Source organism: Phyllostomus hastatus, unplaced genomic scaffold, assembly GCF_019186645.2.
Source record: "Phyllostomus hastatus isolate PE091 unplaced genomic scaffold, TTU_PhHast_1.1 phas_contig_34, whole genome shotgun sequence".
Classification (NCBI taxonomy): Eukaryota; Metazoa; Chordata; class Mammalia; order Chiroptera; family Phyllostomidae; genus Phyllostomus; species Phyllostomus hastatus.
This window is the reverse complement of record NW_025333857.1, coordinates 53,568,771-53,595,167: the sequence shown is the minus strand read 5'-3', so window position 1 is coordinate 53,595,167 and position 26,397 is coordinate 53,568,771. Positions and strand designations below refer to the sequence as shown.

At 34.1% G+C, this 26,397-nt stretch overlaps 1 protein-coding gene across 2 annotated transcripts in view; it reads right to left on the bottom strand.

Annotated features, from left to right (window-relative positions):
* Positions 1-26,397, bottom strand: part of SMC2 (structural maintenance of chromosomes 2) — a 48,904-nt gene that overhangs the window by 21,761 nt on the left and 746 nt on the right. The window contains exons 2-17 of one of the 2 annotated variants that reach the window (XM_045840582.1): positions 25,924-26,147; positions 25,137-25,286; positions 23,053-23,175; positions 22,279-22,317; positions 20,066-20,176; positions 19,856-19,900; positions 17,960-18,193; positions 17,624-17,773; positions 12,065-12,298; positions 10,255-10,414; positions 9,434-9,551; positions 8,473-8,611; positions 7,961-8,080; positions 4,949-5,153; positions 2,700-2,835; positions 399-523 (exon numbers count right to left, since the gene is read on the bottom strand). In XM_045840582.1, coding sequence (XP_045696538.1) covers positions 399-523; positions 2,700-2,835; positions 4,949-5,153; positions 7,961-8,080; positions 8,473-8,611; positions 9,434-9,551; positions 10,255-10,414; positions 12,065-12,298; positions 17,624-17,773; positions 17,960-18,193; positions 19,856-19,900; positions 20,066-20,176; positions 22,279-22,317; positions 23,053-23,175; positions 25,137-25,286; positions 25,924-26,091 — 2,257 coding nt within the window. In that variant the 5' untranslated portion in view covers positions 26,092-26,147. The remainder of the gene's footprint in view (positions 1-398; positions 524-2,699; positions 2,836-4,948; positions 5,154-7,960; positions 8,081-8,472; positions 8,612-9,433; positions 9,552-10,254; positions 10,415-12,064; positions 12,299-17,623; positions 17,774-17,959; positions 18,194-19,855; positions 19,901-20,065; positions 20,177-22,278; positions 22,318-23,052; positions 23,176-25,136; positions 25,287-25,923; positions 26,148-26,397) is intronic. The other variant, XM_045840583.1, reaches the window with a different exon arrangement.

The following is a 26,397-nucleotide window of genomic DNA, read 5'->3' as shown; positions in this document are numbered from 1 at the left end:
AAGGAATAGATTTGGAAAATTGAGAACTTTCATATACCACTGGTGCAAATGTGTACTGCTACAAATGGGCAGAATTTGGCAATAAAGTAATCACAATAGGTAACAACTGAATAAGTATTAAAGATAATTCAGCCCTGGCTGGTATGGCTTAATGGACTGAGCACCAGACGGTTCGATTCCCACTCAGGGCACATGTCTGGGCTGTGGGCCAGGTCCCCAGTAGGGGGTACTTGAGACAATCACACATTGATGTTTCTCAACCTGTCTTTCTCTCTCCCTTCCCCTCTCTAAAAATCTTAAAAAAATTAAAGATAATTCAAATAAATATATAAAAAAGATCTAAATGCCTAAAGTAAGGTTACCAGACATAGATTAAGCACAGAAGTTCTTTATCTTACCAATGGTTTTTTTAAGAGCATCTAATTCTTCTTGTTGCTTGTGATACGAGCTTTGCTGGAGCTTGGTTTGTAATAAATCTGCCTCCTCAGTTTTCACCTCCCACTGCTGTTTGAGTTTGCGATACCTTAGAAAAATAGGTTTGAATGCAATTTTTCTGATTTGAGATATAATTCAACCTATAGGCTTCTTACCTAAAATAAACTCACATACTATATGTAAACAGTATAACATGCCACTGGTTACAAGAATAGTTTTAAGTCATCAATTAAATTCAAGTCTGATTTGCTCACTGAAGGTTAACAACTCTAAATGACCAAGACAGATAATAACTACTTATAGAAATACTCTTAATTTTAGAAAACACTAAAAATGATTTTTGAATAAAATATGCTTCTTTAAAAATAATCCCTTCTACTAATCCTACAGAAAGGAAAAACTCTACAACAGTCCCCCACCTAAAATCAGATTACTACTATATAACAATTTCACAAAATTTCAAGAACTTGGTTATCTATTAATCTCCACTTTCAAATGTTAAAAAAATAATATTCCCTACATTTTCTAGTAAGACCGATAAAGTATAAAACAAACTCCCTTGAGTATCTTGCCTGAGACTGCCTGACACCAATTAAAACCATGTTAGTCATTTTTCAATCTTTAAAAAATATAGTTGTAGAAATCTAAGGAAGTAAGTTATGTTCCTGATATATATGGTCTATGAAAGAATGGCTTTTAGTTGACACTTCCACTCTCATTTTTTCAAAATCCATTTCCTTTCCTTGACCTCAGTGCCACAATTAGTCTACAAGACAATTCTGCAAAATAAATGATCCAATACTGCTGAACAAAGTTTAGTTCTAAGCCAAATGTGATCAACTCATTGCCTTGCCAGAGCTTCCACACATCTCAGAAAAATTTTGTTGCATTTTTCTCACAGAAAAAGTTGTCAGTTTATGGTTAATTTATGTTACTGAAGGTAAAATGCATGCTTTACATATGATGTTTGAAAGAGTGCATTTTGATACAATTTATGTCTTCAAATAACCATATTGACTGATTATGACAATTTCAATATACAGTGTCCTAGAATTGTTACCATTCTAAGCTTTGATAATGTTAAAGAAGAAGGCTAAAAATTTACCAAAATATTTCCAGGTTTATTTAATTTTTTTAAATCCTAATGTCAATATTGTGAATCCTGAATAAAATGTTTGATTTTAATTTTATCTCATCACTGTTTTCCAGCTTCAGAGGGACTGGAAATAATTACAATTCAACTTTCAAATAATGTTCCCTGTAAGCTTGTGGCATTTATACTCCTGAAGCTTTTAAAGCATGTAAGGACTCTTCTGCAGGATAACCGCATGTGAGGTTCACTCACATCATTCAGTATTTATTTAAGTGCCATCTTCTCAGCAAGGCCTTCCCTGGATACCCAATCGGAAATTTCAGCACCTGTTTGCCCCGAATAGCTGAAAGATCCTTTCCTGTTACTTTTTTCTAACATGTGTTTTACCAATTTAATTTTTATTTGTTTCCCCAACTATATATATAAAGACAATATGAAGGAAGGGATTTATCTATTTGACTCGTCACTGTATTCCAGCTCCTCTAAGAGAATTTGGCACCCAAGAGGAGGCACCATAGTGAACAATGTGTCAAAAAGGTTACATTCAACAGCATGACCCCAATTTTGAAGATACAATAACATGCATATACCCTGGATCATACACAAACAGAATTTTGAAAATTACACATACATACCTACATTCACACCCACAAAAGAGACACTAGAAGGACATGCTTCACACTTTAATTTTAGCAGTAACTATCAGACATAAACTTGTTTACCTCCTCCACAGGCAAACTAGTGATCTTCAATAGCTACAGGACGGCCATAATGCTGCTAAAGTTAGTGCAGATACCTGGTCAATGCTACACTGTATCACATCAGTTCAAATCAAGGACTCAAGTATCTCTGGCAACCTCCAGAGTGCCTGTGCGCTCCCCCACCAATCCCTTCAGGGTGCATCCCAAAGGGAAAGGGGAATATTTGGCTATTTTTTTTCTTCCCTTTGTTTAATTAGCTTTCCCTAATTTCTTATAACGAAGACATTGTCATTAGAAAAAGTGAATAACTGATAAACAAGTTATTGACTCAATTTATTCAGCTAAAACCAGGGATATTATGAAAAAATCAGAAGCTATATTACTCTAAATGAATTTGTTTCCCTTTCTACCATGCAAATCTTTGATAAAAAAATATATATGCATATATCTTAATTTAACAGAAGTCTTACTTTTCAGCAATGTTTTTAAGACCTGCTAATTCCTCTTCTAGAGCCCGTAGCTCATTCTCCTTGACTCTCAGCTTATCTTGAACATCTTTGAGCTCTTGAAACTTCATTAAAATAGAAGCTGCCTGGGATCGAGCACCTGACAGAAGCAAATTGAAAGACACCTTGGACAGTAAGTTATCACATATTTGGTAAACAATAAAAAGTTTTCTAAGAGAATTATACTTAAAATGACTCCACAGCCAATCTTTTACAGTGAGCTTATAAAGCTACAAAATTCACGTCATCATTCAACTTTGGAACTATACATACTTTGTACATAATCCAAGTAGATGTGGTGGATTATTTATTCAAAATACCGTATTTTTTGGACTATAAGATGCATCCCCCCCAATTTGGGAGGAATAATGGTGGTTAATGCTGCTGTTGAGTTCTGTTTACATTTACATTGGTGAAATACTATGTTATTAAATATTTTACCACATTTTTTGCTTCAAAATTTTTTCCCCTATTTTCCTCCTCTAAAACCTAGGTGCGTCTTATGGTCCAAAAACACGGTAATCACTCCCCCTGCCTATAGGGCCCATTCCTCCCAGCCCCATTTTCCTCCCCACTAACATTGGATTGGGTTCAGCCATGTAATTTGCTCTGATTAACAAGCTGGGAAATATGCCTCTTCTGAAAATAAGCCTTAAGACACAGCATTTAATTCACCATATTTCCCCCTTGCCCATTTCTCCTTCAGCCTGGGTCCCAGAATGAGATTCACATGGAACAGAAACAACTAACGTACAGTTAACGTAGCACAATTAAGAAAAAAACCTGTCAGCCACTGAGATTTTGGGGGCTGTGTGTTACCACACCATAGCCTTGCCTGAGCTTTGATTCAGCAGAGAAAATTGGGCACTTTAGAAGCAACTGTGTTTGTCTGGCAGTAACAAGCTCTTAAATTGGCAAGAAAACTATAGGTTTGATAAAAGAATAAAAGGTCAGTTAGCAATGCTATTATGAGTCCTTTGTTAATGTGATACAGGGTTACATATTTGCCATCCCTTGGGAACTTCACTGAAATCCAGTTTCTTCTGTTTTAGATAGATATTTACAAATATTTGGTCTACCTTCCAATTATAATAAGTCATCTTATTGTGTACCAGGGAACTTGGTACTTGATCATGGGATTCATTTTGCTCATGGGATTCATTTTGTTGACTCCTATTTTCTTGGCCTAGAGAGAAATGAAGTTAACTTGATATTCTAAGAGGTGTTCTACAACCTCTCGGTTTGGTTAAAGCACAAACTCTGTAATGAGACCACCTAAATTCAAATTCTGAGTTCTTCTGCTTGCCAGCAAGTTATTTAACCACTCTGCACCTTACTCCTATACCTGTACATTGGAGATGACAGTGAATGATGACAGTGAAATGCCTACCTCATAGTTGCTATAAGAATTAAATGAGTTAATTATCTAAAGCTCTTAAAGTTTCAAAGAATGATAAAAATATTCTATGTCTGCATTTTCTAGTTACCAATTAACCACTTGTGGTTATTGAGCTCTTAAAATATGACTTGTACAACAGAAGAAACTGTTTTTCACTTTAATTAATTTTGATTATTTAATTGAACGTAAAGAGCTCTAAGTGGCTAACAGATACTGTTTGGGGCAGCACAGACTGACAACACTGTCTGGTACACAGCAAGTGTTATTCAGTGTTTGTCATCATATGATCACTTGACACAGACCTAGAATCTCAATGGGACAAATATTAGAACAAGAAGAATATGGTCATTATCTAAGAATTCCTTTCTTAAAGCATTAAAAAGGTACGGTCTCAAGGACAGAGTTATTTTTCTGTTTTACTTTTTGCAGGACCTGTGGCATGCATATACACAAATTAGAAGTTAACATATTTCCTAAAGGAGAAATGGGTAGTTAAGCTAAAAGGGTACTGAATAAAAAGACTTCATTTCCCACTGACTAGAGTATCCTAGTAGGGCAAAAAGCAAAAGAAAATAAACAAATGATAATATACTCGATGAATACAAATACTATAGGATTTATTCCTAGAGCTCCTTGAGGACTGTGACACCATATAATCTCTCAATATTAATTAATACCTGTCACATGGTAGGTATTCAAAAGAAAACCCAATCCCTAGATTAGGAATAAAACTCTGGATTAAGTTATTAATCTATTAATAATCCCATTCTACTTACCACACAGAATTATGAAGACAAAATGATATAAAACCTACCTCCACTCAATGTCCCGTGAGGATCAAATACCTCACCTCCTAGAGTTACAGTTCTAGTCATTATCCTTTTATCGAAGGCTACTTTTTTTGCATTATCCATACTGTCACAAACAAATGTTGTTCCAAAGACAAATTCCATTGCTTTCTGAAGTTCTGGTTTGTATTCAACCAGGGAAAGAGCCACATGAACATTGTCAGGGCCAACCTGTGTGAAAACAGATATGTCACAGAACATACTACTGCGCTCCTTTCGAAAACTACTTTACAACATAGTAAGAACTGCTATAATAGAAATTTAGGTAATTCTTACCTAGCACTACAATTCCTTTGAACTTTCTAAAATGTTACAGAAACCTGAAGAGTTTACAAAAAAACATCAAATTTGAACACTACTGTGAAGTAAAATACTTAGCTGAAGAACCAAACATCACGAGAGTTCCTATCAAGTGGGAGCCACTACCAAGTTTCTAAATACAAAAAAGACTATTCAGGCATACTTTCTTAATTAAATTATAGCAACTGCTGGATCAACACTATGACATCAAATATTCTGTTTCAATTTTTTGGTAGTATGATTGTTCCTCAAGTGAATACTTTTTCATTAGAATTAAACATGCTAGGGCAGCCACCTGCCAGTTACAAAAATAAAAATACAATAATTGAGAGTAAAAAAAGAAAACTTTTTAATCCCTGTCCTTTATTTTGACCTGTCTCTTCTCAACTTTTTTTTTTTAAGATTTTATTTATTTTTACAGAGGGAAGGGAGGGAGATAGAGAGAGAGAAACATCAATGTGTGGTTGCTGGGGGTCATGACCTGCAACTCAGGCATGTACCCTGACTGGGAATCGAACCTGCGGCACTTTGGTTCGCAGCCCGTGCTCAATCCACTGAGCTATGCCAGACAGGGCTCTTCTCAACTTTTGACAGAGAGGTGCTCTTAAAAAATCCAGCCAGAATACTGGACATAAGTCTACTCCAGGAAACCTGGGACACATGTCACCCTAACTACAGTATACAGTATTTTGCAGTTAATTGTCTTTCAATTTTTTTTCTCCTGAAAATGGAGCTACAAGATAAATAGCACAACATTATCCCTACTTGTAAATGGGAAAACTAAGGCTCAGAGAAAGTTTAGTGTCTACTTCTGCCCATCTTTTTAAAAAATTAAGCATTCTTTATGAAGCTCAGCAGCAGCAGCAGTCAAAATGAAGGCAGCTCTATAGAACACATGCTCTGCACTGTACCCTGACATAGCAGCTACCACTGAACACATCTGACTAAGGGATCTGGGCTGTTACTTGAAATCCCAATCTACTTCTAACACTGGTGCTTGACCTAAGGCTGAAATAACTTCCAAAGCTTTTGAAGTAAAAAAAATACTAATGAATAATAATACCACCTTTCAATTTCTGTGCATTCATCTTCTATCTCCTGACAGTGAATAGGATCAACACAATTGTACTTTGAAATAATTTTCATTGAAAGCTTCTCAATTTCAGCAAGTACACTGAATATCTATTTAGTATCTTAACTACAAATGCACTGCTAGGTTTCATGGAACATTCTTTCAACTCATGCACTTGATATGACTACTCAAAAATAAACTTAAGACTGCTGATGAATGTTTGAATTCCTATTTCTACTCTACAACCGTAATAGCCTTTTAAATTAGTTTCCTTATACCTGTAGCCATACCACTTCAGATACACCTTAACAGCTGACTGGCTCGATATCTCAGTCACACGTTTTGAATGGCCATGGGCTGAAAGGCAATCTAGGAGAACTCTGAGAATCTACTCTGCAAGTCTAATAGATACCTTCCATTATGGTTCTTGCTATGGACAGCTTAAGAATGCCATGGAAAAAAAAAACAACTGAACAATTCTGGTATTTATGAACTCTGTAATTCAAGCTATTAAGAAAATAGAAATTTAATACAATCCAATGCCACTTAATGACAGAGATATGTTCTAGGAGATATATTGTCAGGTGATTTCATCGTTGTGCAAACATCGTCCTGTGTTACTGACACAAACCTAGACTGTATAGTATAGCCTATACAACTAGCCTAATGATCTGTAGGGAAGGAAAAATAGTTTCCCCTTTACCCTTCTGGGTTTTTGGCTGAGGGATCCCTATAAAAAAATATTAACAGAAGAAAAAACCCTCAAAGTTTAATAACATATATACCTCCTGTACACAAGAGTAGCTTCAAAATGGCTCAAGCCTTCACCTTAAATACCATCTATAGTGCAAGACAAAAGATGATGCTGGGGGTGAGGAGAGCCAGTTATGGGAGGTTACCAGAAAAAGCACAGGAAACAAAGGTAAGGTTCCTATGCAGATTTAATTCCTTGTCTTCTGCACTGACACGAGTTCCCAGAGATAATGTCAGTCCCCTCTACCTGATGTAGAAGGAGGCACCCTTAAAATGGGGATATCCTTTACAAATGTAAATATTTTTTACAAAGGGTAACTTCTACGCCCTTCCCAGAACTTTTCCTAGGTCTGCAGTTTAAAATTAGTAAGCCTAAAATAATTGTTATGTCAAATAGACATATTTGGGGGTGAAATATTGTTTCCCCATAGCTTCTAGGCAACAAACCTGTGCAGCATGTTACTATATGGAATACTGTAGACAACTGTAACAAACTGCTAAATATTTGTGTATTATGCTTTGCTGTGACATTACTAAGGCTAGGACTTCACTATAGTTCCATTATAATCTCACAGGGCCAGGGCCTTATATAGGGCCCTTTGTTAACTGGAATGTCTTTATGGGGTGAGTGACTGTATTTACTACCACCTGAAGTCATATGACTTAAGGATTAGACATTCTAATACTACATCTTGGAAACATCAAAGGGAGTTTTAGCTTTACAACATTTTTATTCTTTTTCCATCTAATTTCACAAACACCAACTCTATGTTTTGTTATCTTAATTTTTTTAAGAATGGTAACAATAAAATTTTGTGGTTCTGCAAAAAGAGAGGTAAAATATAAAACTTACAAGATTCTGAGCAATCCTCAGAGTTTCTGGAGCAATACATGAGGCTGAAATTTTATTGAGTGGAATTATGGTGTATCGACGCTTCAATTCCCCCTTTTCTAGAAGCTTTTTTCCAGTAACCTAAAACATTGTGCGTATGAAATAAAAAACACATACGTATTATTAATGATGACAGAAAATATTCAAATGGAAAAGTAAACATTTAGGAATCCAAAATCAATTAAATGTTTAGTAGTACCTACTATACTAAACAATTCAGAGTTTAAGATTGATAATATGCTTTCTGGATTCCCAAGTAAGCATGAAACTTTCTCTGAAGTACAGATAATCAAATATAATAATAACCAATAATATAGTAAAAGTGTCATTAACTGAATAGTTTTACCTTATATCTTTATAAGGTATAAGCAACCTTGGGAGAAGCTTCAAACATCAAGTACCCAAATCTTCTAGCAGCACATGATTTCCAAGCTGACCAGCAATTATAATTTACTTTATTTAAATCAATTTACCTCTGTGTCCACTACAACATTGTAAAGTCGTTCCCCAGCCACCAATTCTAAAGCTGTGGTTGCAGAGCTATCTTTCACATTAATCAAAGAAGCTACAAGTCCTTTCACACAATTTCTGTTCCAGTTCTTCTCTGGATCCCTAAAACAGAAGTTACAAAAATTAATCTAGGATAGAAAAATAGAAAAAGTTGTGTGTAAATTAATACTCAAAAGCTTTCTGACAACATATTAAATTAAAAGCATAAGACTCATACAGCATTAACAAAACAAAAACATTTTAAATGTCCCTGATGACTACCCAGCAATTGCTTCTAAATCAATCAACAGCTCTTTTTAGTATCAAAAAGAACTCAGACTCTCTAATCTTTGTAATACAGGGTCTAGCACAAATAATACCCCTTTGTTATTACAAAATCTTTTATTACAAAATCATATGCATATAATTCTGTAACATAACAATATCATACTCAAGCACACCATACGACATTTTAGGTTAAATGTTCAAATCAAAACTATAAATTATTACACCCGTATTATTACCCTACCAACCACACTCAAGCAGGCCTTACTTCTGCCGGACCCTGTACATGTTACCGTAGCAGTCCATGAAAAATTCCCATGTAGGAAATCAAACTGTAAAATGTTAGGTATTTAACATTAATGACAGCAAAACTTTAAAGAAATTTTGGACTGGGATTAAATTCCCCTCACTTTGGTTTTAAGATTGGTGGCATTAACAGCCATTAAATTTCAGAAGAAAGAATTTCCTCTGTCCACATTTGAAACATTTCAATAAACATTTAAGGAAAAAATACCAATTACGGTAAAAGCAGTTTATGATAATTTTCTTATGAAAATATTAATGTCCACAAAATTTCAATTTTCAGATTGTCTTCCAGCCAAAATAAAAAAATGTATCTTGGTTATTACTGTGTTAAAATTCAAGATTTAAATCTCTTACCTGTAGGCAAATTGAAGATTGGGAAATCTGGCCAGTAGAGCTTCATATGTTTCTTTCAGTCTACTGATATCACGGGTTAGCTGCCTTTGCTTTCCCAGAAGGCTTTCCTCCTTGTTTTCTAAAGAGTAAAATCATAAGTAAATTAAAACCGAGCCCTGGCTGGCGTAGCTCAGTGGATTGAGCGTGGGCTGTGAACCAAAGTGTTGCAGGTTCGATTCCCAGTCAGGGTACATGCCTGGGTTGCAGGCCATGGCCCCCAGCAACCACACATTGATGTTTCTCTCTCTCTCTCTCTCTCTCTCTCCTCCCTTCCCTCTCTAAAAATAAATAAATAAAATATTTTAAATTAAAACCAAATTAAAAATTTGGTTTAAAAATTAAAAGTCTACTGTATAAAGGAAAATATTAGTAACCCCTATTTCCAAAGCATTTCTACAAGCAAAATACAACTTTCTGTTAAGTATTAAGTAAAAAGCATGCTTAACATTCAAATTTCTGTCAAGTGTCAAGGACACATTTCTGACAATACATCTTCCATTCCAAAAACAACATAGGAACTGAATGCCTACTTATATAAAAATATACATATGACATTTTGAGTTTTCAAGTAATACTTCAGACTGAATGAAGCAGGAAATTCTAAATAGTGAGTTTTTAAACATTCAAAGCACTGTTTTATAGTTAGATATATTTGTGACTATATTTACAAAGTTTCTTATACTAGTACCCAATTTCCCTATTTGCTATTTTGTTTATTTATATTTGTTTCTATCAACAGTCACAACCTCCTAATTATCTAATAGCACACTTTAAAAACAAACCTTCATAATTTAGCTTTTTCATTTCAGCTTCAAGTTTTTCTTTAAGTTTCTTCACGGCTTCTAAAGCTTCTTGATCCTTCCGGTAGCCACTATCCATCTTCTTAACTTCAGCTTGTTTAGTCTTTAATTCTTGTTGGGCATGTTTCAACTTCATCTGAGCCTGCAAAGAAAAATGTAACAGACTACCTGAAGCAGATGATGCGAGTGATGCTCACAGATTCAGACTGGTTTAAGAGAACCAGCCTTAAAAATGCAACTGGTCACCTGGATTAATCTCAACAGAACAATCATTTCACAAAATTTTCTCAAAAACCTACTCCAAGTAAAAACTAATATATTCTTAATATAAATCATTAAGTAATTTGCAATTTAAGTCCATATTTTTAATATTTGTAAAGTATGACATTAATGTGTTCAAAATTATTTCAAAGAATACTTGTCATTAGCTGGTTAAATTAAAAACACAATAGAAAGCCAAAAATCCTAACTTTAGTTCTCTTCCTTTCCACTGAGATTGTGCCTGTGTATTTGTGTTGTCCCCAAAGAGGAGAAGTATATTGAGCTACCAGAAACAACATTACATAAAAAAGGGAAGTTAAACTGACTGTAATTTAAATGCAAGGAGTCTGCTATTTAAATGCTGGTTTATATAATTCAGCACTATTCCTTAAAACCATGAACTAGTATTCTAAGCCTGTATGGCTATATCTTACCTCATAAACTGAATAATAATGGACTTTTCCAAATACAAAATAAGTTTTCAGAAAAACTGAGAGGACTTTAAAGTTTTTCTGCTACTGATTTTTTTGTGTGAAAATTTTTGTGACCATGTTAGTTGAATGAAAAAGTGGCAAATATATAATAGAAAACCTTGAATGGGTTTAATATACACAACTCACACCTGCAGGTATTGTTAGAGCCCAGTCCTCCATTAAAAAAGTACTAAAATAATGTGTGACCATACATTTTTTTCTATCACAATTCTTGTATTCACAGGACTTTAAGTTGCACAACTACCTCAACAAATTTGAAAACCATTCTACAAGACTGACAACCCTTTGAAGATTATGAAATCAGAATAGGAAAACCAAAGAATAGAATGGGGATAAAAGAAGGTAGAGATACTTTCAAAGAGTATGTAGTAAAGTTTCAGAAGCAAGGTTTTGCCCTGGCTGGCTGTAGCTCAGTGGATTGAGTGCGGGCTGCGAACCAAAGTGTAGCAGGTTCGATTCCCAGCCAGGGTAGATGCCTGGGTTGCAGGCTATAACCCCCAGCAACTGTACATTGATGTTTCTCTCTCTCTGTCTCTCTCCCTTCCCTCTCTAAAAATAAATAAATAAAATCTTAAAAAACAAAACAAAACAAAGAAGCAAGGTTTTAAGGACTAGATGTAGTGGGCACAGAAATGGAGAGGATGCTTTTCTTTTCCTGTTAAAACTTAGTACTTCAAGTTTATGATGTCAATAAATACAGTAAAAAATAAAAATTAAAATTAAAAATAGATTGACTAACCTCAAATATTCCATACATTGCTGGAAACAGAATAAAGAATTTATTACACTAACAATTTCAATTAACCTATAAAAAGGAATTTCAGGTTTTAAATTATTTTAAATTATCATCAATATTTAGCAATCAACATATTTGAATTCATTGTATTAGATGCTATAGAGTAGCTGAATAAATAAGTTCCTTGACATTGATCTGATTATTCTTTAATATTTTATAACAATTGTCGAAGCATACATGTGAAGTATCTTCTCAAAAACAAAAAGTAATCACACAGAGCTCCATCCATGTCTACATTTACCTGTTTGGCTTCAGTCTGAGCTTTACTTATATCATTTTTACAGGCCATCATCTGACCAGCGAGAGTTGCTTCTGTTCCATCTTCATTACTGGACAGCCCGGCAGAGACAGCGTTGAAATGCTGCTGTGCTGCAGCCAGCGCTTCGGCGTCTTTAGCACTTGCTTCTTGAAGGGTGCTCAGCCCATCTGTTATCTTTTTAACCTCTTTTTCCTTTGCTGCTAAAGTTTTAGAATCCTTTAGGAAGTACAGGTTTTAGATCGTTAATATTTTAGGAAAAACATCCATTTTCTTACAAAAACATACACTTATGTCATCAAATTTCATAGAAATTTGAAGTGGGCATGGTAAGAAGAAAAACAATTTAACCATCACTTTAAATACTTTATTCCCATTTTGAAATTTGCCCTCTGTTTTCAGGATGAATGTATTTCTTATCCCTCTAGAAACTTTCATATATTACAGAAAAATGTGAAAGTAAATGGAAAGATATTTCATACAAATGGAAACGAAAAAAAAAAAAAGACTGGAGTAGCAATACTTTTATCAGACAAATTAGACTTTAAAACAAAGGCTACGGTTAGTATTACGAGAGACAAAGAAGGGCACTTCATAATGATACAACAATGAACACAACAAGAGCATATGACTCTTCTAAACATCTATGTACCCAACATAACACTTAAATATATAAAGCAAATACTGATGGATCTAAAGGGAGAGATCGACAGCAATAAAGTCATAATTGGAAACTTGAACACCTCAATGAAATCAATGAATAGATCATCCACACATCAAATCAATATGGAAAAGTGGCATTAAATGACACATTAGATCAGATAGGTTTACTTGATATTTTTAGAGCATTTCACAAAAGAGCAGTAGGATATATATTCTTTTCAAATGAACATGAAACATCTTCTAGGATAGACCACATGTTAGGACACAAAACAAGTTTCAATAAATTTAAGAAGACTGAAATCATATCAAGCATCTTCTATGACCAAATGGTATGAAACCATAAATCAATTACAAGAAAAAAACTGAAAACACACAAATACATGAAAGCTAAAATATGCTATAAATAACACTTGGGTTAACAACAAGATCAAGGAAGAAATCAAAAGGTATCTTTGGGATGCCCCACCTTTTGGCATCTCTGGGCCACACTGGAAGAAGAAGAGTTGTCTTTGGCCACATGTTAAATACACAAGCACTAACAAAAACTGATGAGCAAAAAAAGGTTTTAAGTAAATTTACAATTTTGTGTCTGGATGCATTCACAGCAGCCATCCTGGGCTGTATGTGGCTCACAGACCACAGAGTTGGACACCCCAAAGTCAAATGAAAATAAAAACTAGACAAACCAAAATCTATGGGAGGTAGCTAAAGCAGTTGTAAGAAGGAAATTCACATGAATACAAGCTTAACCTCAAGAAACAAGAAAAATCTCAAATATTAACAATCTAATCTTACACCTAAAGGAACTAGAAAAATAATTAAACAAAGACCAAAGTGAGTAGAATGAAGTAATAAATATCAGAGTGCAAATAAACAAAATAGTGTATAAAAGAAAATCAATGAAACCAAGAGCTGGTTCTGTGAAAAGATAAACAGAATTGATAAACCTTTAGCTGGACTCCTTAAGAAAAAGAGAGGACCCAAATAAATAAAATCAGAAATAAAAGGTGGTACCTGACACCACAGAAATACAAAGGATTAAAAAGAAAGTATTACAAACAACTATATGCCGACAATCTGGATGAAATGGATAAATTCCTAGGAACATACAATCTTTCAATATTGAATCTGGAGCCCTGGCTGGTATAGTTCACTGGACTGAGTGCAGGCCTGTGAACCAAATGGTCACAGGTTCGATTCCCAGTCATGGCACATATCTGGGTTGCTGGCCAGGTCTCCAGTAGGGGGAGCACGGGAAGCAACCATACATTGATATTTCTCTCTCTTTTTCCCTCCCTTCCCCTCTCTCTAAGAAAGCGAGTCCTGTACAGACATATAACTACCAATAAATTAGAATCAATAATCAAAGAGCTCCCAGAAACATAAGTGCTGGACTGGATGGTTCTGCAGACAGATTCTCTAAAACATTCAAAGAATTAATACCTATCCTCCTCAAACTACTCCAAAAATTGAATTTGATGGAAAGCTTCCAAATTCATTTTTAAGGCAACCATTACCAATACCAAAACCAGACAAAAACACTACAAAAACCCCACAAAATTATAGGCCAATTTTTCTCATAAATTTAGTTGCGAAAATCCCCCAAATAATATATTAGCAAATCAAACTCAGTGGTACTTTAAAAAGATTATAGAACATGATCAAGTGGGATTTATTCCTGGATGCAAGATTGGTACAATATCCACAAATCAATTAAAATGATATACCACATACACAAAATAAAGGATAAAAATCATATGATCAAATGGTGTGTATTTGACATAATCCAGCATCTACTTATGATCAAATCTCTCAGCCAAGTGGGGATAGAAAGACCATATCTCAATAATATAAAGGCCACACAGGAAAAACAAAGCTAACATCACACTCAATGGTGAAAGGTGAAAGTTTTCCAACTTCAGAAGGAACAAGGCAAGGGGGCCCACTCTCACCACTTCAATTTAACAAAGTATTGGAAGTCCTAGCCAGATTAATTAGGCAAGAACAAGAAATAAAAAGCATCTAAATTGGAAAGAAAGACATTAAACTGTTATTTCTTGAAGATGACTTAATACTATACAGAACCCTAAAGATTCCACAAAAAAAAACTACTGAAGTAATAAATGAATTAAGTACAATAGCAAGATACAAAATTAATATTCAGAAATAGATTGCATTTTTATACACCATTAACAGACTATCAGAAAGAGAAATTAAGAACACAATCCCATTTACAATTATATAATAAAATAACTAGGAATAAATTTAACTAAGGAGATAAATGACCTGCAGTCAAAAAACTATGACACTGAAGAAATCAAAGAAAATGGAAATACAAATAAATGGAAGGCTATATTGTGCTCATGGGTAGAAAAGAATTAACATAATTAAAATGACCTTACTATCCAAAGCAATCTACTTAATTCGGTATAATCTCTATCAAAATATCAATACCATTTTAAACAGAGCTAGAACAAATACTCTTAAAACTTATGTGGAAACAGAAAAGACACCAAATAGCCAAAGCAATCTTGAGAAAGAACAAAGTTGGAGGCATCAAGCTACCTGATATGAAACTATACTACAAGGCTATATTAATCAAAACAGCATGGTACTGGTATAAAAAGAAACACACAGATAAATAGAACAGATTAGAGACTCCGGAAATAAAATCAGACATACATGGTCAATTAATCTATGGCAAAGGAGGCAAGAATATACAATTGGATAAAGACAGTCTTCAATATATGGTGTTGGGAAAATGGGACAGGTACATGCATTAAAAAAAAGAAAAAGAAACTACTGCTTTCTTATACCACCTACAAGAATAAACTCAAGACCAATTAAAGTTTTAAACGTAAGACCCTAAACCATAAAAATCCTATAAGAAAACAAAGGCAGTAAACTCTTGTGACATCACTCTTAGCAATATTTTGGGGGGTATTTCTCCTTGGGCAAGGGAAACAAATGAAAAATAAACAAATGGGACTACTTGAAATTAAAACTTTTTTCACAGCGAAAGAAACCATCAAGAAAAATTAAAAGACAACCTACTCAATGAAAGAACATACTCACCAATGATATATCAGATCACATGATAAGGAGTTAATATTCAAAATTTATAAAGAACCCACACAATTCAACACCAAAAGCACAAACAGTCCAATTAACAAATAGAGGACCTGAATATACACTTCTCCAAAGAGGACACATATACTGCCAACAGACATATGAAAAGATGCTCAATGTCACTAATAGAAAAATGAAAGTTAAAACTGCAGTATGATATCACCTCACACCTGTTAGAATGGCTATCATCAATAAATCTACACACAAGTGTTGGCAAGGATGTGGAGAAAAAGAGATCCTTGTGTACTGTTTGCAGCATTGTAAATTGGTGCAGCTGCTATAAAAAACAGTACAAGGGGCCTCAAAAAATTAAAACTAGAACTACCATATGACCCAGCAATCCCACTGCTACTGTGTATTTATCCAAAAAAAACCCAAAACACAAATTTGAAAAGATATGCACCCCTATTTCATTGCAGCATTACTTACAATAGCCAAGATATGGAAGCAATCTAAGATTTCCATAGTAGACAAATGGATAAAGATGTGATATATATACATATGGGTATGTGTGTGTATATTTAGTATATATAATGGAATATTACTCAGCCGTAAAAAAGAATGAGATCTTGCCATTTGCTACAACATGGATGGACCTAGAGGGTATTATGCTAAGTAAAGTAAGCCAGAGAAAGACAAATACCGTATGATTTCACTTATATGTGGAATCTAAATAAACAAACAAAACAGAAACTAATTCATACTGGTCAGATGGGAGGGCAGTCTGGGGGATGTGTAAAAAAGGTGAAGAGATTAAGAAGTACTAATTGGCAGTTATAAAAATAATTGCAGGGATGTAAAGTAGAGCATATGAACAATGTCCATAATATTGTAATAACTATGTATTGTGTCAGGTGGGTATAAGACTTATTAAGTTGAATACCTTGTAAGTTATATAAACATCTAATCACTATTTTGTGCCTGAGACAAATACAATAGTGTATGTCAACTGTAATTTAAAAATTAAAAAAAAACAACAACAAATGATCCAATTAAAACAACAAAGAAATGTCACCTTTTTGCTGAACCAATCCCAGTGGCCTCCTACGTCACTGGAAATATAGGTCAAAGTCTTTCGCGCTGCCTTATAAAACTACATGTAAACCTACATCTCTTTACTTTTATGCATTCCTCTACTCAGTGTGAACCAACCACACTGAGATGTCCTTGTTTTTCCAATACCTTAGGCCTTGGGGGACTTCTGCTTGGACCATCTTTGCCCACAGCCTCCCAATTTTTCTAGATGGTTCTCTGACTTCATTTTGGTCTTTAAGAAACACCACCCTCTCTATGAAATTTTCAATGGCTATCGAAAGTAAAAGTCCAAATTGCAACCCTCTCTCATATACTCCTAATCTTCCCCTCTCCTTTATTTTCTGTCTACATCAGTTATCACCACACGACATGCTATGTATTTCACTTATTTGATCACCTTTTTCCTCATTAATGAAGACCCACAAGGCAGTTTGTCCATTTCTATCATTTTGCCCTTTGCTATATACCCAGCCTAAATAAGTACATTTGCTGCGAACCAAAGTGTCGCAGGTTTGGTTCCCAGCCAGGGTACATGCCTGGGTTGCAGGCCATAACCCCCAGCAACCGCAAATTGATGTTTCTCCCTCTCTCTCTATCTCCCTCCCTTCCCTCTCTAAAAATAAATAATAAAAAAAAAGTACACTTGGTACACTGAAGACACTGAATAAATATTAATAGAATGGATGTTTACTAGTGAAATTAAGCTTACTTGCTTACCTCAATCATATTTTTTTCCAGTTCTTTGCGTTTGTTCTCTTCACTTGTCAGATTGTTCTTTTTGAGATCAAAGGCACTCTGACATTTAGTATTAACTCGCTGAGCTTCTGCAAGAGTATCTTCTAAAGATCGAAGTTTACCTCCAATTTCCTATAATCAAATGTACCCAATCAAATTAACATACTTAAAATTTGTTCATGTCATCATTCCCTTGATTTCTATATGAATCATTTACTTTTTAAAAGATTAGATTGACAATGCCCAGTGAATCCTAAATAGTCTTTGTATATAATTTAGTATTTGTTCAGAGTATATTATCTTACATGTATGACTGACCTTATCTTTTCTTTTTTCCAATTCTTCTATTTCATGATTAAGTGCTTTTATTTTTTTATCAGTCTCAGACAATTCCTCTTGAAGCTTTAGAACTTTTTCCTGCATTTCTTTTAACTCCTCAGCTGAGCGTTCTTTGGTATCTTCAGCCAGCAAAAATTGGTAAGCAATATATAAACGACTCAAATGTTCAATTTCCCTCATTACTTTTTGATACTCCAAGTAGGAAGATCTTTCCTGAAAGAGAAATCATCACATAAGCATAACTCAGAATTTGTATTTTTAAACAAATCTGGAAAAGACTCAAACTACAGCAATGTGTATAAAATTTCCTATTACATAATAGATTTTTTCCTGAGACCAAGTGATCATAGATAATACATTTTAGGAAACTTGAAATAACATCAGAATGCTGGTTTTTTAGACAGCATTATATCAACTCCAGTGAATTCTGTGTGGCTCTTTCTTCTAATACATAATCAGGCAGTTGGGATTAACACATAAATGTGGACACAGGTTCACAAAGACTGGGGTTCATAGTAAGTCTGTAAGTACAACTATACAACTACCAGTGACACACTATTGAATGGCTTTTTGTAATAGTCCAGTCATCCCTCTTTATTCATGAGAGACTGGTTCCAGGACCCACCATGGATACCCAAATCTGCAGATGCCCAAGTACTTTATATATATAAAATGGCATAGTACAAAGCACACATATTACCAAAATGCCTACCCAACATTCACTCATGGAACTACAGCCGACCCTCAAAATATCGTGGTCCACTTATTGTGGCTTCACTGTGAAGGACAACTGTATACTTCACTGGTGAGTATCCATATAGAATTTTATATGTTGTTAAACTTACGTAGGTTTAAGAGTACAGAAAGTGTTCAAGAGCATATGAAGTGTTTATAAGAGAGAGGGAAAGGTTTATAGGAGTGTGGGAAGGGTTTATAAAGCCTTAAAATATAAATAAATATAACGCCGCTACTTCATGGATTTTCAGCTATTGCAGGAGTCTATGGAACATAACTCCTGCCATAGGTGAGAGATCACTATATTTACATGCATTCACTCAGATAATACTAAACCCAACTCCCATAAGGACCTGCTGGGGCACACAAAGTCAATTCCTAATATGTAAATAAAGAAACAAATTCAGAGTAGTTAGATGATCTCACCATGTTGTCAGACTTAGAATTTGGCAAAATCAGATGTGAAACCTAGGTTTAAACTGTGATCTAGTGTTGTCTACTAAATCATGCATACAATGCAGGTACATTCAAGACCACATCTTTCATTTTATCTAATAATACTTGCAGTACTATATGGAGCCAGAAAACAGCTCCGAGAGGTATCAAATTTTAATGAGTTAATTCCTAAATGTATACCTTTAAAAACAATGTGCTACATAAATGTATTCATTCCCTGAAACATTGTTAACATCAGAAGCTGCATAGATTATAGAGAATACTTAATTATGTATCAATAGTTTTCTTTACCCAAATGACTTTATAGTAGTAATTGCAGTGATACCCATACTATTCTAGAAGTTATTCACTCTTTAAGAAATGTTGTTCTGTTCAATTCTAATTATTCCAAAAAAAAAAATCTAGATGTGTTTCTCTTCAACAAAGTATTCAAATCTGGCATATCATTAGCTGATATTATCCAAAATCACTATGACTTACATATGAGGTACATGTCCTGTAGGAGCAGAAGGCTGAGTATAGGATACCAACTCTCTTTATCTCTTTATCTATGTCTTAGGAATTATTATCCCAGAAAATAATTCCTAAGACATGGTACACATTTCATCCCTATGTGTATGATCTTGGATACATCACCAACTGTGAGAGATTCTAGCTGGCTGTCCTCACATGTACAGTATATACCTCTTTTAATTTTTGAATGGTTGGAGTAATTTCTTCTTCAAGTATCTGAAAAATAAAGAAGAGTCAATGATGTAAACTATCATTAAAGAAATAAAAAAGGAGAAGTAGCATGGAAACTGGAAAACTGAACCAAGGATAGGGGTTGGGGGTGGAAATTTCCCTCTGCAGAGCAAAGAAACTTTAAACACAAAATTATATAAATTTAATTACCGTCTTAATTTCTTTTAGCTTAGCCTCCTTTTTTTCTATAGTTTTCTGGGCAGCTATCTTTTTGTATTCATACATCCTGGTTCCAGCTGCCTCTTCTATCATGGACAAAATCTAGAAAGATGATTGTATTAATGTTTTAAGAATCTAAAACAATAAATAACATTGGAATTTACATTAGGTATATCATTTTAAAGCCATGGCCTTGACATCTTACCAAAATAATGGCCCAAATGGACCATTATAAAAGATAAATACATAAAAATGTACATATTACTCACAACCCTCACTGTCCAGAAACATTTCTGACCTTCACTCCAGTTTTAACACTAAACTTGATGTTATACCAAGGTTCCAGAGTACATTTCTTTTAAAACTGAAGCCAGTAATTCCCCACTTCTCTCTTCCTTCAAACATAAATCTAAAAAAAAGTAAAGGCTAATACCATTCACCTTTCATTTTGGAAGTTTCTACTTAAGCTTATCCTAAGTAAGACCAGCCATTCTGTGCCTACAAGGATGAAGCATGGCATACTATCTGCATCCCAACTGTGGCACATGCTTCATTCAAGACCTTGGGCAAGTAACTTAATTTTCTCTATTCTCAGTTTTTTCATCCACACAGTACTTATAATATTTCACAGCACTGTTGAAAATTCAACAAAATAATTCATGTGAAAGGCACTCTGAAAAAGGCAAAAATATCAATTATAATTATAGAAGAGGGGCAATTTTGCCAGCACTTGGTTTTCAGAAGCTTCTACTCACCACTGATCCCTATCTCAAGAGAATTATTTCTCTGGAAATCACTTTGATTTCTAAGTATTTGGCAGTTTTCAAATTACAAGTTTATCATTAAGATGTTATCTAAAGGAAATAAGTATGCCCCACATTCAAAGTAGATAGGTGGTATCAATTATCAGTCTTCTTTTTAGCCCTTCTCAGTAACTGAAGAGCCTATGTTCTCTTCAAAACATTCATTCCTTTGTATCAACTCTTCTCAAGGGAAATCCAAGAGAAAATTAAGCCTTAATGCCCTAAGTAATCTACTGTATGCAATGAGTTAATTTTACCCAAATCATTTTCTGTAGTTTTTTCCTATAGGGTTGAACTCTGACATGAAACACCAGTTGAGAAAGGATGCTTTATACAGTCAAAATTTCTTTTAATACTGGGTACATAAGAACCTTACAGTAAGGCACAGGCAATAAGCTCCTTGACATCCATCTTTGCAATGAGTTTTTTGGATTTGACAACAAACACAAAAATTAACAAGTGGGATTACACCAAACTAAAAACTTAAAGGAAACTTCTGCACAACAAAGGAAACCATCAACAAAGTATATAAAAAGACAACCCACAGAATGGGTGAAAACATTTTTAAATCATGTATCTGACAAGGGTTAATATTAAAAAATATAAAGAACTCAATACGAAAAAGAAATTCAATTAAAAAATGGGTTCAAGTCATTAAGAAAAAAAAGGAAATCCTGCTGTTTGTGACAACATGGATGGACCTTGAGCTGGAAAGCATAATGCTAAAAAAAAAAAAAAAAGTCAGAGAAAGACCAATGTTGTATAATCTCATATTCTTTTTCAAAAGGAAAACTAAATTCATAGAGAACAGATTGGTAGTTGCCAGAGGTGGGTAAAATATGTGGTTAAAAGGTATAAATTTCTTGTTGTAACATAAATAAATCATGAGAATATAATGTATAGTATGGTGACTATAGTTAATAAGACTGTATTTGAAAGTTGCTAAGAGAATTTTACAAGTTTTCCTAACAAGAAAAAACTACAACTGTGATGATGTTAACTAGAATTATTGTGGTGATCATTTTGCTATATACATATATTGAATCATTATGTTGTATACCTGAAACTAATGTGTAAATTGTATTTCAATTAATAAAATAATTTTTAAAAATCTGCTTGATGTCTCATGACTTTTCTTGTACATCTTTATTTAATCCTTAGAACAGACCTGAGGTTAGAATTATTGACTCCAATTTGTGGATAACAAGAGTAAAGCTCAGATGGTTATATTATAAAATAAAATATTGGGCAAATATTTTTTTTTAAAAAACTACTTTCTTTACTAATCATTTTTAAATGTTTCTAAAAACTTAATAATGGAAGAAAGTATGTTAAAATTATCTAGAGATTTAAAACAACACCTATTATTACTATTTTTATGTCAACAAGTAGTTCTCTTACCTCTGGAGGTTTCATATTCAATACTTTGGTGATTCGTCCCTGAAAATAAAATGGCAAACTTACCACAATGGTAACAAATTAAAGGCATACATGCATATCTGCACTGAGGCTACTATGTCCTAATATGTCAACCTTTTGGGAATTCTTTCTTCTACACAAGAAAGACATTCTTTGTATTTGAAACCGAAGGTATCTTGTAATTCTAAAGTTTGCTATTCACTTTCTTACATCACAATGATACAACTTACAGAAGTTATTAAACTTCACAATGATACAAGTTACAAAGTTAACTCAATAGTTAATACTAATGATGTAGCAGTCTCCATCCTAAGAGATAGATAGCAATAAATTTTAGCATAATTATTGAACATTTCTTTATTTTTTGAATGACAGCCTACTTCTAGGATTTAAATTGAATAGTAAAATGCTTTCTTTCAATGCCAGAAAATCATCAAAATCATTCATTCAGTGCCCCAAAAGGACAAGTAAAATCCCACCACTAAAAGCTGCTATCTAACTCTGAGAGAAATTTATAGTAAGCATGTATTGTTTTTATAGTAAGTAACAGAGTCAGTCCAGGAAAATTACTCTAGAAGTTCTTTAAAATTCAAATGTATACAAATAACTAACTCCCATTTCTTAACAGGTGCCTAAACACCAGCATAATAGTAAATTAAAAAATGGAAAAATAAAAAAAAGTCCTTCTATTGTAGTAACTTAATAAAAGATGTCAAAACCATTACAAAAGAGATAAAAGGATCACAAAAAACATACCTGCATGATGAGAAAGTGAGGGTTGTTAACATTAAGACCAACAGAACAAAAGAGATCCTGTACTCTGGTATTGTTTGCATTCACTCCGTTGATCAAATATTTATTTCTGCCACCTATAACCACCTAAAAAGGGAAGTATTTCTAAAGATTAATAAACAAACTCACATCTTAGCTAAGATAATAAATTCCTAAATATATTATCTTACATTTGTGTGGGAGTGTGACATGGTCAGGAAGAATACGTGATTGATTCAGGACAACTAACTTCTAATCCAGGGACTTGAACTAGTCATGTAACCAGGCACAAGTCTCCTACCGTCACTGGACCAGGTCTCCAAGGTCACTTCTAGCTTTGTTTCCAAGTATGTGTAAAATGTTTTTTCTATCCCTGGTCACCATCTTTCTGCAATTTTTCCACACTCAGAGGTTAACCCCTCGTCTTCCACCTTTCATTCCCAAAAAAACAGAGGTCAAATACTAAAAACTAAAGATAAGCAGTGTGGTATCAATCCTTGACGAGATTCTAAAAGGGATTAATAAGGATATGGCGTAAATATTTGCAAGAAAGAGTAATATGGAGCTTCAGCATGGACTCATTAAGAACCTGTAGCAGATACCAGCCTGTTTATATTCTACCACAGCACTTAAACACTGTCATTTATTGGGTATGACTGTCTCACTCCTATTTTGGGGTCCTTAAGGACAAGATGTGTTTCCTATTCTTCTTTCTACCTGTATTTCCCAGAGCATTCAAGAATGCCCAACATACATCAATCACTTAATAAGTATTGAATAAATGTTGATTTATTTCTGTTTATTAGGCTGAGAAAACATATATTAATATATTTGAGCAAAAGACCTAATATGCCCATAAGTAATTTGACAAAGTCTTTGTAACAAAATTTTGATGAAGATAAAGGCGTATGGAGCACATGAGAACAGAGATTTTGGGGAGATTAGCGGCAGACTTACCTTAAGATTTCTAAAGAGTGCTTAGTTGATGGATGCTTAACAACACAGGATTCTGTCCCAACCCAGCCAATGTTGTTCTTACCAGAGGCTTTCATTAAAATACAGAGGGATAGCTATGAGTTACATATACTAAGATGGAAAGTAACTGAAGTTAGAATTTTTAAAAATGAAACTTTGACAAACTAAAAACATTGACTATAATAAGACAAAAAGATTTTAAGGGTCAAATGTAAGATCCTGCATTAGTTTAAAAATTTGCTTACATACAAAAACGGCAGTATTGTGGCTAACAGCACACATGAAAAAAATCAGTGCAATTTTAAGTCAGATATGAATTCATAGGGTATTATTAACTCTCTAGTGTCATATTGAGAAAAACAGAAGTAGAATATCTAAAATGAAATAAGTGGCAATTGTCTTTAACCCTGACCTCACTAGAATAATTCTGGTACATGCAATTTGTGGTGCCATGAAATAAATAAATAAATAAATAAATAAATAAATAAATACATAAATAAATATTTTTTAAAAAAGAACTGGAGCAAATTTGTATTCAATGTGCTCAAAAAGTCAAGGAATTAGAAAAAACTAAATAGCAACAGAAAGACCTAAAGAGAGTTAGCTTTGAAACCATTTAGACTAACAGAATGCTTAAGTATTGAAATATGGAAAAAAGTAGATCTGCTCTTGGCTCATTCAAGAGAAGTAGAATTAATGTGTAAAACTTGAAGACTGCACTTTGGCTGAAATCACAGAAAAAAGGTTCTGATTAGACCCGTCCAAAACCAGAATGGGTTACTTAAGAAGAGAGCAAGATCCTAAGTACTGTTACACGTGTTCCAGCGCAGACATAGAACATTCAACTATGGTTCAAGACTCAAGCATGGCTGAGCACTTATAATGACAGGTGACTTTTCAAATCCCTTTCAATCCTCACGGTAAATGGTAGAGTTGCATGATCAAAATTTTAACATAAGGAAGATATTCTTAAGGAATCTAGTTGGTATTTGATGCACAGATTCCTCATAAACTTTCCCCAGCAAAGTCTTATCACCAAAAAACACAGCAGACTTACAAGTTCTTTAGTATCCAAATATTTAATAGCCACTCACCTGCCTTGTTACTGTAATTTCATCATGAACTTCAAACCCCATAGGACTTTGCTTTTTGTCAGAATTGTCAAAGGTGATTGAGACTGAAGCTTTAGTAATACCAGCCTGCCCATTTTTGTAAACTAAATCTTGTAAATTAGAAGCCCGAACCTAAAATAAAAGAAAAGGTTATCAGTTACAAAACCCCAAATTGTGCTTATTGGCACTGCAAATGGGTTTCTTGATGCTGAAAAACCATCTGTGCAGTATTATCCATCAAAAAGCCAAGGATAAGCAGATGCATTCACATAGGCAGAACTAAACGGGCAACAACCTGAAATGAATGCCTTTTTCCACAGGACTTTTTCAACCCTGAACTGAATTGTTTTCTACTCATTTCTTAACAAAAGTTCATTTAGATTTACGGGTATATAGTGGCTAAGGATTTCACTGTTCATCCAATAATATTAGACCCTGAAAAGGCATTATAGCACTTGAGTCGGGAGGGAAGAAGGCGCAGAATACAGACTGGAATGAAACTTCCTTAAGGTAATAACACCCGAGTTTGAGTGTTGCTCCAAGTATCGTTAACAGGATGAAATCTTATACAGCTCATTCAAGTGTCCTTTTATCACCTTAAAAATGGAGCAATCATCCCTAACTTTAAAGGACTGTAGTGAGGTATAGTATAATTCACATAAAGGAAAAAAGAAGCAAATATTGGTAATAGGTTCTGTCTAAATCCAATGACGATTAACTTTCACATAAGTCAGAAAGTCAATTTCACATAAGTCAGTTTAAACTTTACCTGAGACAGGTTGGAGATGCCCAGCAAAAAGCAGATGGAGTCCAGTATGTTGGATTTCCCACTGCCATTTAAGCCAGTGATAGCATTAAAGAGGGGGTCAAAACCATTGACCTCAGTCCTCTGCGCATAGGACTTGAATCCTTCAAGAACGATTGATTTTATATACATTTTCACTAATTTGGACAGGTAACCTTTGCTGGGAATCAAATAGCCACAAAGCAGTTCTGCACAAAACAGAAATAACACGTTAGTGGAAGGTAAATCTGGAGTCACACATAGTGAATGTAAAAGACTGAATCATAAGAATGACAGCCCCAGAGAAACAACAGCTACTTGCCAAGCCAAGCTACTTCCTTTGATGTAGAGAAATCTTTCTCCAATTTAAAAACAAGAGTTAGTCGTTCCCTGGAAGCTGATTAAATCATTAATTTCACCTGGAAGTCAACTAATTGCTTTTCCAGGCCTATCCTCTAC